Raw genomic sequence first — 17,587 nt, forward strand, 5'->3', positions numbered from 1 at the left:
ACCCATTAACTACATGTCACTCTGTCGAAGATTTTTGCAAGTCATGGCACAGCTTTTTTTTAAACAGAGAAATTTTCTAGAATCCCAACAGTGTGGAAACAGGCCCTTCAGCCCAATAAGTCTACACCGACCCTCCGAACAGTATCCCACCCAAACCCATTCCCCACTACTCTACTTTTACCCTGACTACTGCAAGTAGCCAACACATCTCCGAGCATTCTGGGCAATTTTAGCATGGCCAATTCACCTAACCAGCACATCTTTGGATTGTGGGAGGAAACCCATGCAGACACGGAGAGGATGTGCATACTCCACACAGATAGTCGCCCGAGGCTGCAATCGAACCTGGGTCCCTGGCGCTGAGAGGCAGCAGTGCTAACCACAGCTTGTGCAGCTTTCCCTCGTGTGAGCTTGCCATGACTGCAGATCACACTTCTCTGCTACCATCTAAATTACTGAATGCTCAGACATCCATTCAGGGATTAAAAAGCTGTGCCCAGGATAAATATGCAGGGTTGACAATTGTGACTGTAAATAATTATTTACGCAAGATAAAACCATAAACTACAAGAACAGAATTAGGCCATTTGACCCATCAAATCTGCCCTGCTTTTGATCATGATTGATGTGAATCTCCCCATTCTGCCTTCTCGCCGTAACTTCTGATCACTTTACTAATCAACTATAATAGAGAAGCTTCAAGTGCTTGAACGTCCTGCTAATGATATTTTAAAAGATCTGAATAATTGACACTTTCACTGGCCTGCAATAAATATGAATGACTTCGCTTTTAGTTACTTTAACACACCCTCTTCGTTCATTTGTTCTATACAGCAGAGGGTGAATGGACATAAAATTCCATAGCTTTATTTAGAGGGTTCCTTAAAATTTGTTAGTGCCGGAGGAAAGATCACAGAAGCGCTTCACAGGAGGCTCCCAAGCACTGAGGATGTCACCCAGACAGGGGACGAAACATCTGCAACACAAATTCCCAGCTCGGCGAACAGAACCACAACAACAATTTGTTAGTACTCTCCATATCTTCATTAAACTGCCTGTTACATTTGTGGTCTAAAGTCTGAATCAATTGATCAGTGAAATGAGTGATAACGGTGTTAATTTTCATCAGTCCCTGTATCTCATAATCAAAGGGTTTGTGTCTGACTCAATGTGAATTATCACACGGCTGACCAATCACAACCTAAAACTTAGATCAGGCCCAACCTTGTTGAACTACCCTGTTACTAAGTCTTTTCAAAGGATTTGGGCATCACTGGGCATGATTGCCTGACTCCAGTCCACCCCGACCTCAAATTTACCTGGACCGTCTCAGACTCCTCCCTCCCCTTCCTAGACCTTTCCATTTCTATCTCGGGCGACCGCATCAACATGGACATTTACTATAAACCAATCGACTCCCACAGCGACCTAGACTACACCTCCTCCCATCCTGCCCCCTGTAAAAAAATGCCGTCCCATATTCCCAATTCCTTCATCACCGCCGCATCTGCTCCCAGGAGGACCAGTTCCAATGCCGTACAACCCAGATGGCCTCTTTCTTCAAAGACCGCAATTTCCCCCCAGACGTGATCGACGATGCCCTCCACCGCATCTTTTCCAGCAACACATTATCAGTCCAGAATAACTTCTTCCCTGGTGGAACTGTTTACATCCTGTGAGGAAGGACTGTAGATGCTGGAGATCGGAGTCGAAGAGTGTGGTGCTGGAAAAGCACAGCAGGTCGGGCAGCATCAGAGGAGCCGGAAAATCGATGCTTCGGTCAATAAGGAATGAAGGGGTGGCCCAAGGGGGCTGAGAGATAAATGGGAAGGGGGTTGGGCTGGGAGGGGTAAGATAGCTGAGAATACAATAGGTAGATGGAGGTGGAGATGAAGGTGATAGATTGGAGGGGCGGGTGGAGTGGATAGGTGGGAAGGGAGATGGGCAGGTAGGTCAGGTCAAGATGGCAGTGGGCCCCAGCTATGCCTGTCTCTTCGTCGGGTACGTGGAACAGTCCGTCTTCACCAACTATACAGGCACCATTCCCCACCTTTCCCTCCACTACTAAGGCTTATAATTAAGCTTTTCCAACAACACACTCTTCGACAAGTTTTGCCCCATCCAAGATCCTAGCACCAAGTGAGTCCCAGTCAATATAGGGGAAGTTAAAATCCCCCACCACAACAACCTTGCTGTTTTTGCATCTTTCCAAAATCTGTCTACATATTCTGTCCTATCTCTCCTGCTGGCTGTTGGCAGGCCTGTAGTATACCCTTAGCAGTGTGGTTTCACCTATTCCTGAGTTCTACCTATATTGCCTCACTGCATGAATCCTCTGATGTATCCTCCCCCAGTACAGCTATGAGATACTCCTTTACCAATAATGCAACTTCCCCCCCATCCCTTTTACCTCCCTTTGTATCACACCTGAAACATCTGAATCCTGGGGCGTTCAGCTGCCACTCCTGTCCCTCTTTCAGCCAAGTCTCCGAAATCGCAATAGTGTCCAAGTAGTTCCAAGCACGAACCAAAACTCTGAGTTCATCTACCTTGGCTATTAAACTTCTCACATTGAAACATGTGCATTTCAGACCATCTCCCCTGCTCTTTTCAGCAGTGTTTCTCTGCCTATTCTTCATCGAGAGTGTGGTGCTGGAAAAACACATCAGATCAGGCAGCATCCGAGGAGCAGGAGAATCGATGTTTCGGGCATGAGCCCTTCTTCAGGGAGGCCTCACTTTCCCCTATTCTTCGTCATGTTTGCCTTGGTTTCTACTTCCCCCTCAATTTCTGCATCATTGCCCTACCCTTCTGGTTCCCAACACCCTGCCACAGTGGTTTAAATACTGCTTTGCAATCCAGTCACAGTTGTCAGCTGCAGCTGTCAATTAGTACAAGATGAGCTGAAAATGTGTTGCTGGAAAAGCGCAGCAGGTCAGGCAGCATCCAAGGAACAGGAGAATCGACGTTTCGGGCATAAGCAATTCCTGAAGAAGGGCTTATGCCCGAAACGTCGATTCTCCTGTTCCTTGGACGCTGCCTGACCTGCTGCGCTTTTCCAGCAACACATTTTCAGCTCTGATCTCCAGCATCTGCAGCCCTCACTTTATCTCAATTAGTACAAGATCCCAACAATGATGATGTGATATGCTGCTTCAGGGACTCGGATGAAGGATATTGGCCATGCTGCCAGCTGGACTGATCCCTCCAGTTGAGTCATAGAGTCATAGAGATGTACAGCATGGAAACAGACCCTTCGGTCCATGCCGACCAGATATCCCAACCCAATCTAGACTCACCTGCCAGTACTCGGCCCATGTCCCTCAAAACCCTTCCTGCCTTTTAAATGTTGCAATCGTACCAGCCTCCACCACTTCCTCTGCTAGTTCATTCCATACACGTACCACCCTCTGTATGAAAATGTGCTGTTGGATGTCCAATAGGGCCAGGGGCTCTTTTACACTAACTAGGGAGGTCAGCCGGCGTCTGAAAGACAATGATGACTCTCTGAAATGTTGAGGTGGTTCTGAATGTTTAAAAACCTCCCTTATGGTCTGTCTGTTTTGCAGAGAGGATTGTGATTGCAGTATTGTCCGTCTGCCTGCTATTGCTGATCTTGATGCTGATTGCCCTGTACTGCTTCTGGAAGCGGAAGACTCACCATCACAGAGTTCCTTCCAATAGCGAGGAGCTGGCCTGACAGTCAATGGCATTGCTGCCACACCCCAGCTTGGAGGAAGATTGACTGATTTAACCACTTCCTTGCCAAATTATCAGACTTCTAATTACTGACTGGAAATTGAGTGTTTTGTACTTAGCTAAGAAATTTGTTTTGTTGTATTATTATCATTGAGGTTGTGGGGTATATTCCTTATTTTTGTAATCGGTGATTGGACCAACCCTACCCTTGACTCCAATGCCATCCCCCACCTGCTTCACTCTTTGTTGCTGACCCTCTCGCCCACCCCCACGCTTTGAGTGGGGAGCCTTATGTGGCACTGGCTGCCACAGGATGTTACTTTCATACCTTCTGTCCTCTCTGCCATAAAGATTGCCTATTTTCACCTCTCTAACATGGTCTTTCTCTGCCTTTGTCTTAGTTTTTTTGGTTGCAATATCCCCTCACCTAATGCCTTTAACACTACCAGCTCCATCTATGTTGATGCACTTCTGTGTGACACTAGGGTCCACTAATGCCTTGAATTTACAGTTTCTCATCCCTTTGTATGAACCACTTAATGGCATCTTTCCCCTTCCTATGTGTGTAACTTTCTCAAGCTCAATAGCCCCCAAAAATCTCAACTCTCCATTTCTTAACTTTGTCCCTTTGAGTATCTTCCCAGTTGGGGGTCATGCTTTCAAACACCAAGACTCCACGTTTTGAAATTTCCTTCTAAACGTCTCCTCCTGAAAAAGCATCACTTGGACTAATATTTGATCCCTCCTTGTAAAACTTCCTCTGGCTGAGATCTCCCTCAGGACACTGGAGTTGGACTTTAACTTTGGATGTGCTATGTGCTGTGTAAGTGGCGATTATTAGACCTGCAGTGTTCAGTGAGCTTCACTGTGGATCTCAAAAGTACTCCTCACAAGCCTCTGAGGCGGCTGCAGTGAAGGGTTGTTTGTACATGACCATTGCTAACAGATTGTAGCTTGACTTGACACAATTAACAATGGCCATAATTTTAATTTTGCAAAACAAGGAAACTGACAATATATTGGGAAAACGTGTTTGAGCAGTAAGCAAAAACTGAGCTGAAAAAGATTAGCTCCTTGCTTATGATCCCATAACATGAATATTTTTATCAAACTACAGTATTAGCAGTTGTTTTCTGTACTTCTCCCTTCGTGCCATTTTATTTCAGTATCTTTGAGGACTCTTGGTCACTTGGGAAGAGCCTGCCCTGACACCAATGACTAGCCCTGTTTCCACTATGCACAACCTTGTGGGACACCAGCCTCTGCTGGAATCCTACCTTACGTTATATGAGAGGAGCATGTTGGAATGACACTGTCACTGTCAGATTGCAGCAGTGTGGCAATGCAATGCAATACCCTCGAACTGAAGTCAGAACTCAGGACTGTCTTGTTCAGCACTCAAAGAACAAAGAAAATGACAGCACAGGAACAGGCCCTTCAACCTTCCGAGCTGCGCTGATCCAGATCCTCGATCTAAACCTGATGCCTATTTTCTCAGGGTCTATATCCTTTTGCTCCCTGCCCATTCATTTATCTGTCTAGATACATCTTAAATGACACTATCGTGTCCGTCTCCACTAGTAACGCGTTCCAGGCACCCACACCCCTCGAGTAAAGAACTTTCCACGCATATCTCCCCTAAACTTTTCCCCTCTCACATTGAACTCGTGACCCCTAGTAATTCCCCATTCTGGGGAAAAAGCTTCCTGCTATCCACCCTGTCTATACCTTGCATGATTTTCTAAACCTCAATCATGTCCCCCCTCAACCTCCATCTTTCTAATGAAAATAATGCTAATCTACTCAACCTCTCTTCATAGCTCGCGCCCTCCATACCAGGCAACATCCTGGTGAGCCTCCTCTGCTCCCTGTCCAAAGTATTCACATCCTTTTGGTAATGTGGTGACCAGGACTGTACGTAGTATTCCAAATGTAGCTGAACCAAAGTCCTATACAACTGTAACATGACTTGCCAACTCTTGTACTCAATACCCCGTCAGATGAAGGAAAGCATGCCATGTGCCTTATTGACCACTCTACTGACCTGCGTTGCCACCTTCAGGGAACAATGGACCTGAACACCCAGATCCCTCTGTACATCAATGTTCCCCAGGGCTTTTCCATTTACTGTACAGTTCGCTCTGGAATTGGATTTTCCAAAATGCATCACCTCACATTTTCCCTGATTGAACTCCATCTGCCATTTCTCCGCCCAACTCCAATCTATCTATATTCTGCTGTATTCTCTGATAGTTCCCTTCACTATCCGCTACTCCACTAATCTTAGTGTCATCTGCAAACTTGCTAATCAGACCACCTATACCTTCCTCCAGATCTTTTATGTATATCACAAACAATAGCGGTCCCAACACGGATCCCTGAGGAATACCACTGGTCACAGTTCTCCATTTTGAGAAACTCCCTTCCATTACTACTCTCTGTCTCTTGTTGTCCAGCCAGTTCTTTATCCATCTAGCTAGTACACCCTGGACTCCATGTAACTTCACTTTCTCCATCAGCCTACTATGGGGAACCTTATCAAACGCCTTACTGAATTCCATGTATATCACATCTACAGCCCTTCCTTCATCAATCAACTTGGTCACTTCCTCAAAGAATTCTATTAAGTTGGTAAGACATGACCTTCCCTGCACAAAACCACACTGCTTATCAGTGATAAACCCATTTTATTCCAAATGTAAATAGACCCTATCCCTCCATGTTTTCTCTAGCAGCTTTGATACCACTGATGTCAGATTCACAGGTCTGTAATTATCTGGATTATCCCTACTAACTTTCTTAAGCAAGGGGACAACATTAGTAATTCTCCAGTCCTCTGGGACCTCACTGTGTTCAAGGATGCCACAAAGATATCTGTTTAGGCTCCAGCTATTTCCTCTCTCATTTCCCTCAGTAACCTGGGATAGATCCCATCTGAATGGGACTTGTCCAACTTAATGGCTTTTAGAACGCCCAACACTTCCTCCCTCCTTAGGCCGACTTGACCGAGAGTAATCAAACATCTCTCCCTAACCTCAACATCTGTCATATCCTTCTCCTCAGTGAATACCAATGCAAAGTATTCATTAAGAATCTCACCCGTTTTCTCTGACTCTACGCATAACCTCCCTCCTCTGTCCTTGAGTGGGCCAACCTTTTCCGTAGTTACCTTCTTGCTCCTTATATATGAATAAAAGGCTTTGGGATTTTCCTTAACCCTGTTTGATAAAGATATTTCATGACCCCTTTTAGCCCTCTTAATTCAGATTGGTCCTACGTTCCCAGTATTCTTCCAAAGCTTCGTCTGTCTTCAGTCGCCTCGACTTCATACATGCTTCCTTTTTCCTCCTAGCTAGTCTGTCAGCTGTTCCTGGTTGGCCAGTGGATTAATCTGCTCCATACAGTGTGCCTGAGTGCTTGGTGCTCTGTCACTGTTCCATCTCAGAACTAGTACTCCAGTATTAACAGTACATTGTTTATTTTAGTTTCTCTGCTGTCACCTTTCTGTAGTTGTATTCTTGCCACTGTGTCTCAGTCAGATGTTGTAAAAGGCCACATTGTTGTTATCAATCATGTTCCATGTCATAACACTAGCTGATTTATTAACAAAGAGTAGTTGATCCATTAAAAATATTATCTTAATAACTACATTAATAAATAGGATCTCAATAAGACCATAAGATGCAGAGGAGAACTAGGACATTTAGCTTAATGAGTCTACACTGCCGTTCAGTGAGATCATCTGATAATCAAAGTTTGGGAGAAGATTTGTAGCTCGGGTGCTCGTTGTTGTGGTTCTGTTCGCCGAGCTGGGAGTTGGTGTTGCAGACATTTCGTCCCCTGTCTAGGTGACATCCTCAGTGCTTGGGAGCCTCCTGTGAAGCGCTTCTGTGATGTTTCCTCCGGCATTTATAGTGATTTGTACCTGCTGCTTCCGGTTGTCAGTTCCAGCTGTCCGCTGCAGTGGCCGGTATATTGGGTCCAGGTCGATGTGCTTATTGATTGAATCTGTGGATGAATGCTATGCCTCTAGGAATTCCCTAGAGCCACTGCAGCGGACAGCTGGAACTGACAACCGGAAGCGGCAGAGACAAACCACTATAAATGCCGGAGAAAACATCACAGAAGCGCTTCTCAGGAGGCTCCCAAGCACTGAGGATGTCACCTAGACAGGGGACGAAACGTCTGCAACACAAATTCCCAGCTCGGCGAACAGAACCACAACCCTGTGGGCGGCACGGTGGCACAGTGGTTAGCACTGCTGCCTCACAGCGCCAGAGACCCGGGTTCAATTCCCACCTCAGGCGACTGACTGTGTGGAGTTTGCACGTTCTCCCCGTGTCTGCGTGGGTTTCCTCCGGGTGCTCCGGTTTCCTCCCACAGTCCAAAGATGTGCAGGTCAGGTGAATTGGCCATGCTAAATTGCCCATAGTGTTAGGTAAGGGGTAAATGCAGGGGTATGGGTGGGTTGCGCTTCGGCGGGTTGGTGTGGACTTGTTGGGCCGAAGGGCCTGTTTCCACACTGTAAGTAATCTAATCTAATCTAATCTAGATCATCTGATAATTCTCAAATCCACTTTCCTGCCTTTTCCTCTCACCTTGATTCCTTTACTGATGAAAAGTCTATCTCAACTGTGAATATACTTAACAATCCAACTTCACAGCTGTCTGTGGTAAAGAATTCCTCAGATTCTTTTGAGGAAAGAAATCCCTCCTTATCTTTAATGTGTGACCCCTTTCTGCTGAAAATCTTCCACAAGAGAAAAAGAAAATCCGCACCTACCTTGCCACCTCCCCTGAGCATCTTATGTTTCAATAAGGTCATTCTTCTAAATTTCAACATGCACAGGCCCAACTTACTCAATGTCTCCTCATAAAGTCCCTCCATTTTCAGTATCCACCAACTGAGCCTTCTCTGGAATGCCTCCATTGCCGATATATCTCTTTTTAGATAAGGGGACCAAAACTGTTTACTATTCTCTGGTCAGACCAGCTGTGGTCTGACTCATACCTTGTATAGTTTTAGCTAAACCTCCCTATTTTTGTACTTCATTCTCTTTGAAATAAAGGTCAATATTCCGTTTGCCCTCCTTCATTACATACAGAGAAATTATTACCTCTTGTCAGTGAGTTCAGAACAACTGACAGAATCTTAAAATTAAAGCTAAGCTTTCCACCGTGAAGTACATTTACTCAGGGAGAGGAGTAACTCTCCCCCCAAACAGCTGTTGATGCATATGTCAATTAGACCTTTCAGAACTGTAATCAATAGATCTTTATTGGTTGATGTTATCAAGGGGGTAATGGCGAGTCAGCAGAGTTCAGGTATAGATTAGCCATGAAGTTCCAAGTGGCCTGTTTCTGCACCAACAGTTAAAGATTTTAATCGCACAAATCGTTCCCATTTGTAATTTACCATTTGTAATAGTTGTTCAAGGAGCAACTATTGAGTGTCCTTGATAAGTATGTACCCGTCAGGCAGGGAGGAAAGGGTCATGTGAGGGAGCCGTGGTTTAATAAGGAATTGGAATCCCTTGTTAAATGGAAGAGAGCGGCCTATGTAAAGATGAGGCGTGAAGGTTCAATTGGGGCGATTGAGAGTTATAAGGTAGCTAGGAAGGACCTGAAGAGAGAGCTAAGAGCAACAAGGAGGGGACATGAAAGGTCCTTAGTTGGTAGGATTAGGGAAAACCCTAAGGCTTTCTATAGGTATGTCAGGAATAAAAGAATGACTAGGGTAGGAATAGGTCCAGTCAAGGATAGTAGTGGGAAGTTGCGTGTAGAGGCTGAAGAGATTGGGGAGACACTGAATGAATACTTTTCGTCAGTATTCAATCAGGAACAGGACATTGTTGTCAATGTGAATACTGAGTCACAATTAAGTAGAATGGATGGCTTTGAGGTATGAAGAGAAGAGGTGTTGGAAATTCTGGAAAGGGTGAAAATAGATAAGTCCCCTGGGCCTGATGGCATTTATCCTAGGATTCTCTGGTAAGCAAGGGAGGAGATTGCAGAGCCAATGGCCTTGATTTTTATGTCCTCGTTGTCTACAGGAGTAGTGCCAGAAGATTGGAGGCTAGCAAATGTGGTTCCCTTGTTCAAAAAGGGGAGTAGGGATAACCCTAGTAACTATAGGCCGGTGAGTCTCACTTCTGTTGGGTGCAAAATCTTAGAGAGAATTGTAAGGGATAGGATTTATGAACATCTGGATAGGAATAATGTGATCAAGGATAGTCAGCATGGTTTTGTGAAGGGCAGGTCGTGCCTCACAAACCTTATTGAATTCTTTGAGAAGGTGAGTAAGGAGGTGGACGAGGGGAAAGCGGTAGATGTGGTGTATATGGATTTTAGTAAGGCGTTTGATAAGGTTCCCCATGGTAGACTACTGCAAAAAATACGGAGGTATGGCATTGAGGGTGAGTTGGAGGTTTGGATTAGGAGTTGGCTGGCTGGAAGAAGACAGAGGGTAGTAGTTGATGGCAAAGGTTCATCTTGGAGTGCCGTCACTAGCGGTGTTCCGCAAGGATCTGTTTTGGGACCATTGCTGTTTGTCATTTTTATAAATGACCTGGAGGAGGGGTTAGAAGGTTGGGTGAGCAAGTTTGCGGATGATACGAAAGTCGGAGGAGTTGTAGACAGTGAAGAAGGATGTGGCAGGTTACAGCGGGATATAGATAAGCTGCAGAACTGGGCAGAAAGGTGGCAAATGGAGTTCAATGTAGCTAAGTGTGAGGTGATTCACTTTGGTAAGAGTAACAAAAAGATGGGGTACTGGGCTAATGGTCGGATACTTGGTAGTGTGGATGAGCAGAGGGATCTTGGTGTCCATGTACACAGATCTTTGAAAGTTGCCACCCAGGTAAATAGTGCGGTGAAGAAGGCATATGGCATACTGGCTTTTATTGGTAGAGGAATTAAGTTCCGGAGTCCTGAGGTCATGTTGCAGTTGTATAAGACTCTGGTGCGGCTGCATCTGGAGTATTGTGTGCAGTTTTGGTCGCCATACTATAGGAAGGATGTGGAGGCAGTGGAACGGGTGCAGAGGAGGTTTACCAGGATGTTGCCTGGTATGGTAGAAAGATCGTATGAGGAAAGGCTGAGGCACTTGGGGTTGTTTTCATTGGAGAAAACAAGGTTTAGGGGTGACTTGATAGAGGTGTACAAGATGATTAGGGGTTTAGATAGGGTCGACAGTGAGAATCTTTTTCCACGTATGGAGTCAGCTATTACAAGAGGGCATAGCTTTAAATTAAGGGGGGTTAGGGGTAGGTTCTTTACTCAGCGAGTCGTGAGTTCATGGAATGCCCTGCCAGTAGCAGTGGTGGACTCTCCCTCATTATGGGCATTTAAGCGGGCATTGGATAGGCATATGGAGGATAGTGGGCTAGTGTAGGTTAGGTGAGCTTGGATCGGCGCAACATCGAGGGCCGAAGGGCCTGTACTGCGCTGTATTCTTCTATGTTCCTCCTTGAATGTGCTGTCACGTCCCATCTTTAACTCCATAGTTGAACCTATCCACTGGCTTTACACTGTGTCACAGCAAGAAAGAGTCCTAAGTCAGAAATTACATGCTCTGTGACTGACCAAGGTAAACTATACTTCGCCATCCTTCTCAGCAGCCTTTCATAAATTGACCACATTTTCACTCGTACTCTCTCACCCCATGGATGGATACACTTGCCTGATTCTATTCACACCTATCCAGTCATATCTAGCCAACTGCTTTTGAAACCTTCACCAAAAATCTTTGCTGGCTTGACTATTCAAGTGCATCACAGGTTTCAGCTCATCTAGATCTGCTGTTCCAGCTCACACCCATCCTATGCTCCCAGTCCAGCAAAATCGCTATCAAAAAAATTTGCGTCCTTGTGTTATCGGATCAGCGTAAACCCTAAGGCTTTGTATAGGTATTTAAGGAATAAAAGAATGACGAGAGTAAGATTAGGGCCAATCAAGGATAGTAGTGGGAAGTTGTGTGTGGAGTCAGAGGAGATAGGGGAAGCACTTAATGAATACTTTTCAATAGTATTCACTTTAGAAAATGACAATATTGTCGAGAATACCGAGATACAGGCTACTAGACTAGGTGTGATTGAGGATCACAAGGAAGAGGTATTAGAAATCCTGCAGAGTGTGAAAATAGATAAGTCCCCTGGGCCGGATGGGATTTATCCTAGGATCCTCTGGGAAGCCAGGGAGGAGATTGCCGAGCCTTTGGCATTGATCTTTAAATCGTCATTGTCTACAGGAATAGTGCCAGAAGACTGGAGGATAGCAAATGTGGTTCCCCTGTTCAAGAAGGGGAGTAGAGACAACCCTAGTAATTATAGGCCAGTGAGCCTTACTTCAGTTGTTGGTAAAGTGTTGGAAAAGGTTATAAGAGATAGGATTTATAATCATCTGGAAAAGAATAAGTTGATTAGGGATAGTCACCACGGTTTTGTAAAGGGTAGGTCATGCCTCACAAACCTTATTGAGTTCTTTGAGAAGGTGACCAAACAGGTAGATGAGAGTAAACCGGTTGATGTGGTGTATATGGATTTCAGCAAGTCGTTTGATAAGGTTCCCCACAGTAGGCTAATGTACAAAATGCGGAGGAATGGGATTGCGGGAGATATAGCAGTTTGGATCAGTAATTGGCTTGCTGAAAGAAGGTGGTGGTTGATGGGAAATGTTCATCCTGGAGTCCAGCTACCAGTGGTGTACCACAAGGGTCGGTGTTGGGTCCACTGCTGTTCGTCATTTTTATAAACGATGAGGGCGTAGAAGGGTGGGTTAGTAAATTTGCAGATGACACTAAGGTCGGTGGAGTTGTGGATAGTGATGAAGGATGTTGTAGGTTACAGAGAGACCTAGATAAGCTGCAAAGCTGGGCTGAGAGGTGGCAAATGGAGTTTAATGCGGACAAGTGTGAGGTAATTCACTTTGGTCGGAGTAACCGGAATGCAAAATACTGGGCTAATTCTTGGTAGTGTAGATGAGCAGAGAGATCTCGGTGTCCAGGTACACAGATCCTTGAAAGTTGCCACCCAGGTTGACAGGGTTGTTAAAAAGGCATACAGTGTTTTAGCTTTTATTAATAGAGGAGGGATCGAGTTCCGGAACCATGAGGTTATGCTGCAGCTGTACAAAACTCTGGTGCGGCTGCACTTGAAGTATTGTGTACGTTTCTGGTCACCGCATTATAAGAAGGATGTGGAAGCTTTGGAAAGGGTGCAGAGGAGATTTACTAGGATATTGCCTGGTATGGAGGGAGGTCTTACGAGGAAAGGCTGAGGGACTTGAGGCTGTTTTCGTTGGAGAGAAGAAGGTTGAGAGGTAGAGACATATAAGATAATCAGAGGATTACATAGGGTGGACAGGGAGAGCCTTTTTCCAAGTATGGTGACAGCGAGCACGAGGGGGCATAGCTTTAAATTGAGGGGTGATAGATATAGGACAGATGTCAGAGGTAGTTTCTTTACTCAGAGAGTAGTAAGGGTATGGAATGCTTTGCCTGCAACGGTAGTAGATTTGCCAACTTTGAGTCGTCATTGGACAAGCATATGGACGTACATGGAATAGTGTAGGTTAGATGGGCTTCAGATTTGTATGACAGGTCGACGCAACATCGAGGTCCGAAGGGTCTGTACTGCACTGTAATGTTCTATGTTCTAAAATCCCATTTCATGCTAATCTCATCCAGTCCCACAAGCCCCAACACTATTTTACCAGCTCAAGGGTTTTTCTTAAATTATCCAGCTCCCTTTGTCTTACTGTTGACTGTTCTAGTCTAAACTCTTGAGATTTCCTCTCTAAACCTCTGGAAATTTGCAACCTCTCTCCATACATTTAAGATGTCTCTTAAGACATACCTTTTGGATATTTGAACTTTCCCTCCAGGTTTTTGTTCTCGCCACTTTTCTGCCTGCTGCTTTCTGTGGAGCAGGGTTTGTTTTTAAGTTGACAAAAATATTGAAGTATTAATTGTGAAATTAATTCCAGTTATGTATTGGCCACCATCAGGACTTTTTCAATTGCTGAATCATTTAAACTTGATTGCATTTCCTGAATGCCTTTGAAGATTGTCACAGGTTTGGCTGGTGCCATTTTCTGATCCTATCGGAGGCACAGCTCCAAAGATAATGTGTGACAGCTGAACTCAGCCAGCGATAAATATTCAGAAAGGGGTAAAGCGAAAGCAATGTATCATGTTTTTTTTATTTTTGTATTCAATTGTAGTAATGTCACTAATGTTGTAATTCAGTGAAATCTGATGTATTGCACTATGCTGCTGGTCAACAGATAAACTTTTAATAATGTCTGATTTATACATCTCATACGCTGTTGGTGTTTATTCTTCTCAATGTCAGGGCAATCTCTCTGCCAGCCACAAAGTGTTACACAGAATCAGGGGTTTCAGTCTGATCCCAGGTCAGCGTTAGCGGACATTTGTCTGTCGGACAGATACTGCCTATTGGACATTCTCTTCTTATTCTAAAATCACCAACCGGGGATTTCACGTTCGATCAGTAAAGGATAATGAGCCAGGTTCATAGCAGGTGAAGCTCTGGGGAGGGCTTCTCCCTAAGATGGTTGGCCCTGGTCATCAGTGACTGAAGAGGCTAGTTCTCTATTAACAGGTTTTTGAGCAGTTAGGGCACAGAAATTCTGGTTTTGAAGGGTCTATTGCATAAGCAGTGTCAGAATGACATATAACTTTAATTTTACTTTGTATTTTGCATGTTAAAAAAGGGAAGGCATAGGTTTGCTTATTTTGTGTTTAGAGTGGTTCTTGATAAGGTGCTGCCATCATCTGGAGAGCTGTTCTACTGTTATGACCCCAGCTGAAAGTAATACTAGCGAAGACAGAACCCAGAGTGAAACCTGGTTGGTAGAGCCCAAGTTTAAGTTTTACAGGTTACGTTACAGTATTGTTTTTAACATTGCGTGTCTGTGTTCAGTGACTTTAACAAACAAATTCACAAAAAAGCTGTTAATACATATGTCAACTAGACCTTTATTGGGTGATGTTATCAAGAGAGTGATGGTGAATTAGCAGAGTTCAGGTACAGATTAGGCATGAAGTTCCAAGTGGCCTGTTTCTGCACCCACAGTTAAAGATTTTAATCGCACATATCATTATTTCTCAAAAAAGTAAACAACTATATTATTTGTGGGTGGCACAGTGGTTAGCACTGCTGCCTCACAGCGCCAGAGACCTGGGTTCAATTCCCGCCTCAGGCGACTGACTGTATGCAGTTTGCACATTCTCCCTGTGTCTGCGTGGGTTTCCTCCGGGTGCTCCGGTTTCCTCCCACAGTCCAAAAATGTGCAGGTCAGGTGAATTGGCCGAGCTAAATTGCCCGTAGTGTTAGGTAAGGGGGAAATGTAGGGGTATGGGTGGGTTGCGCTTCGGCGGGTCGGTGTGGACTTGTTGGGTAGAAGGGCCTGTTTCCACACTGTAAGTAATCTAATCTAATCTATATACATGAGGCAATTTAGAAATGTCTTTATGAAGCAGACAAAAAGAAAAATTTAACCTTGTTAAATGTGCAATATCCTTTACAGATGCAAGTGCTATTTCACTGGGAATGATTAGTTTTTACGTAAGAAACTCTGTCCAGTTATGATGGTTTCGAGTTTTCTTTCCAATTTGAAGGGTCTGGATTGTTCTTTCTGTTCTGACAGCCAGGAGACGTCTCTCAGTTTGGAAGGTCTACAAACTCACCTCTCCAAAGTCTATAGTTTCTAAATATCAAACATTTGCTGGGATGAAACTGCTCTTTGAACTGAAGACCTAATTTGCTGAAATAAACTCAAAATATGAGTGGGCCTGATCATTTTTTTTCTGTATGCCGTAAAATGCAGTATTGTAAGCACACGATCAATTAACGCCATCCTGTTAGGCACTTGCATCATGTGATTTCATGGAATTGCTGTCTTTAGTCTAATGAATTTCTTACCTCTTTACAAACAAGTTACCATCACTGAACAAAAACCACAGTTTATTTTACCTCTACTTAAAATTCCAATTTCCCTAATAATAACAAACCATTTTCACACCTCTCCTGAAATAAAAGAAATATTTCCTCTCAAAATTCCTTTTTATCACAGACAGTCATAATTAAATGTAAGAGGTTTCGTGACAATCTTTCTACACAAGCCCATTTTGATTGTGGCATTTCATTTAATTCTCACTTTCTCTTGACAAAACATTTGTTATAATATTGTATTTACCTTTTATGTGGATGAATTTTAAACTAATAGGTTAAGCGCTTAGATTTTTGTTACAGAGCATAAATTTTGGAGAGAGATTCTATATAAATAAGAGCGGTTAGATAAATTTCAAATTGAGGTTGCAGCAAAATAAGGCCCACTCCTACACAATTCATTAAGAGCAAAATAGCTAATTTCCCAATCCATCTGCATTATCCTCTCATTAGATTAGATTAGATTACCTACAGTGTGGAAACAAGCCCTTCTGCCCAACAAGTCCACACCAACCCGCCGAAGCACAACCCACCCAGACCCATTCCCCTACATGTACCCCTTCACCTATCACTACGGGCAATTTAGCATGGCCAATTCACCTGACCTGCACATCTTTGGACTGTGGGAGGAAACCGGAACACCCGGAGGAAACCCACACAGGCACGGGAGGAACATGCAAACTCCACACAGACAGTCGCCTGAGGCGGGAATTGAACCTGGGTCCCTGGCGCTGTGAGGCAGCAATGCTAACCGCTGTGTAGAATAAATGTTGATTTTCCCCTTAAATTTGCATTCTTGCAAAATTTCCTGATGATTTCAAGACAAAAAGCTTCAACAAAATGTGTCTTATTTCAGCAATAATCCTGCTAAATAGTTCATTGGAAGTTGATCTCAAAATGTAGAATGACTGGCAAAATGTGACCATATGTAATCCTGGTAAATAAGTACAGGTAGTTCTCGTATAACACCCATTCATTACACATGATTTGGCTCTAATTCAGTTAGTGAATTGTGGACCTTATTTTTTATATTATGCAATTCCACCCCCGGCACTACTTGAGCAGCAAAACCCAGCCTCAGGATCCTATGTCTGCAAAGTGCAAATTCAGTGTGTTCAGCTAAATCAGCTCTGCATGCCTTGAAACTTAGCCTGAAACTGGGAATTGTAATCTACATTGTTATGGACCAGGCTAGATCCCTCAAACCATTTCAAGAAGGTGGCCCAGACCCTAACTTTGCTAGTTGTTTTAAGCAGGTATAACATGGATATTCCAGGAGGGATGCAGTTGGTCAAACCAAGTAGTTTTAAATAAAACAATTTATTTACAAGATTACCGAATGAAGTATGAAGAAAAGAAAACAGAATAACTTAATCTATCTGAAAACCCAGCAGATCATCCCAACTTAATGATGCTGTTCCAATACTTGCAACAATCTCATAAATACCCTTTGGTACAAAAGGTAAAATCAAACAAACACAGTTTGACAGGAGACAGGTCAGAGAGAGAGTACCAGCATGGACCTGCTTCTTTGGGTCCAGCAGCTTCAAAAAAAACACTACTGTGCTAAAACAAACCAAACCAGAGGAAAAGCTGAGCTGGGAGCACTGGCCACTCTGCTTTCATAGTATAAGTGTTTTTGTTTAAACTCAAAAGCCTTTTGCCTGAGACAGTATATGTTAGCTATAAGCAAACTGGCCCTAAAACCCATCCAACTCAGACTGTTTGGAGTTTGTGTATTTTACGACCTGTCCAAAAAAACCAAGCTTATTAAAGGCACAGTATTGTCACAACATTTAGAAGGAACTTTAGTTCAAACAAGTTTCTAGTGGAGGAGTGGACTTCCACTTTAGCATCACGTGATCAGTCAGTTCATGCACTTTCTGGTGAAGAGCTTCATAAAAGGTAATGTGATG

General features: G+C 43.9%; 1 protein-coding gene across 4 annotated transcripts in view; it reads left to right on the top strand.

Annotated features, from left to right (window-relative positions):
* acp2 (acid phosphatase 2, lysosomal) overlaps positions 1-17,587 on the top strand; it is a 123,215-nt gene that overhangs the window by 90,452 nt on the left and 15,176 nt on the right. For 2 of the 4 annotated variants that reach the window (XM_043706322.2, XM_087996835.1), the window contains exon 11: positions 3,570-7,757. The exons of 1 other annotated variant lie outside the window; for it this stretch is intronic. In XM_043706322.2, the coding sequence (XP_043562257.1) occupies positions 3,570-3,700 (131 nt within the window). In that variant the 3' untranslated portion in view covers positions 3,701-7,757. Of the gene's footprint in view, positions 1-834; positions 1,045-3,569; positions 7,758-17,587 lie in introns of those variants that run through there. One more of the 4 variants, XM_043706323.2, reaches the window with a different exon arrangement.

Source organism: Chiloscyllium plagiosum, unplaced genomic scaffold (genome assembly GCF_037043375.1).
Source record: "Chiloscyllium plagiosum isolate Xiang-an unplaced genomic scaffold, Cpla_swu_hap1 HiC_scaffold_18, whole genome shotgun sequence".
NCBI classification, from domain to species: domain Eukaryota; kingdom Metazoa; phylum Chordata; class Chondrichthyes; order Orectolobiformes; family Hemiscylliidae; genus Chiloscyllium; species Chiloscyllium plagiosum.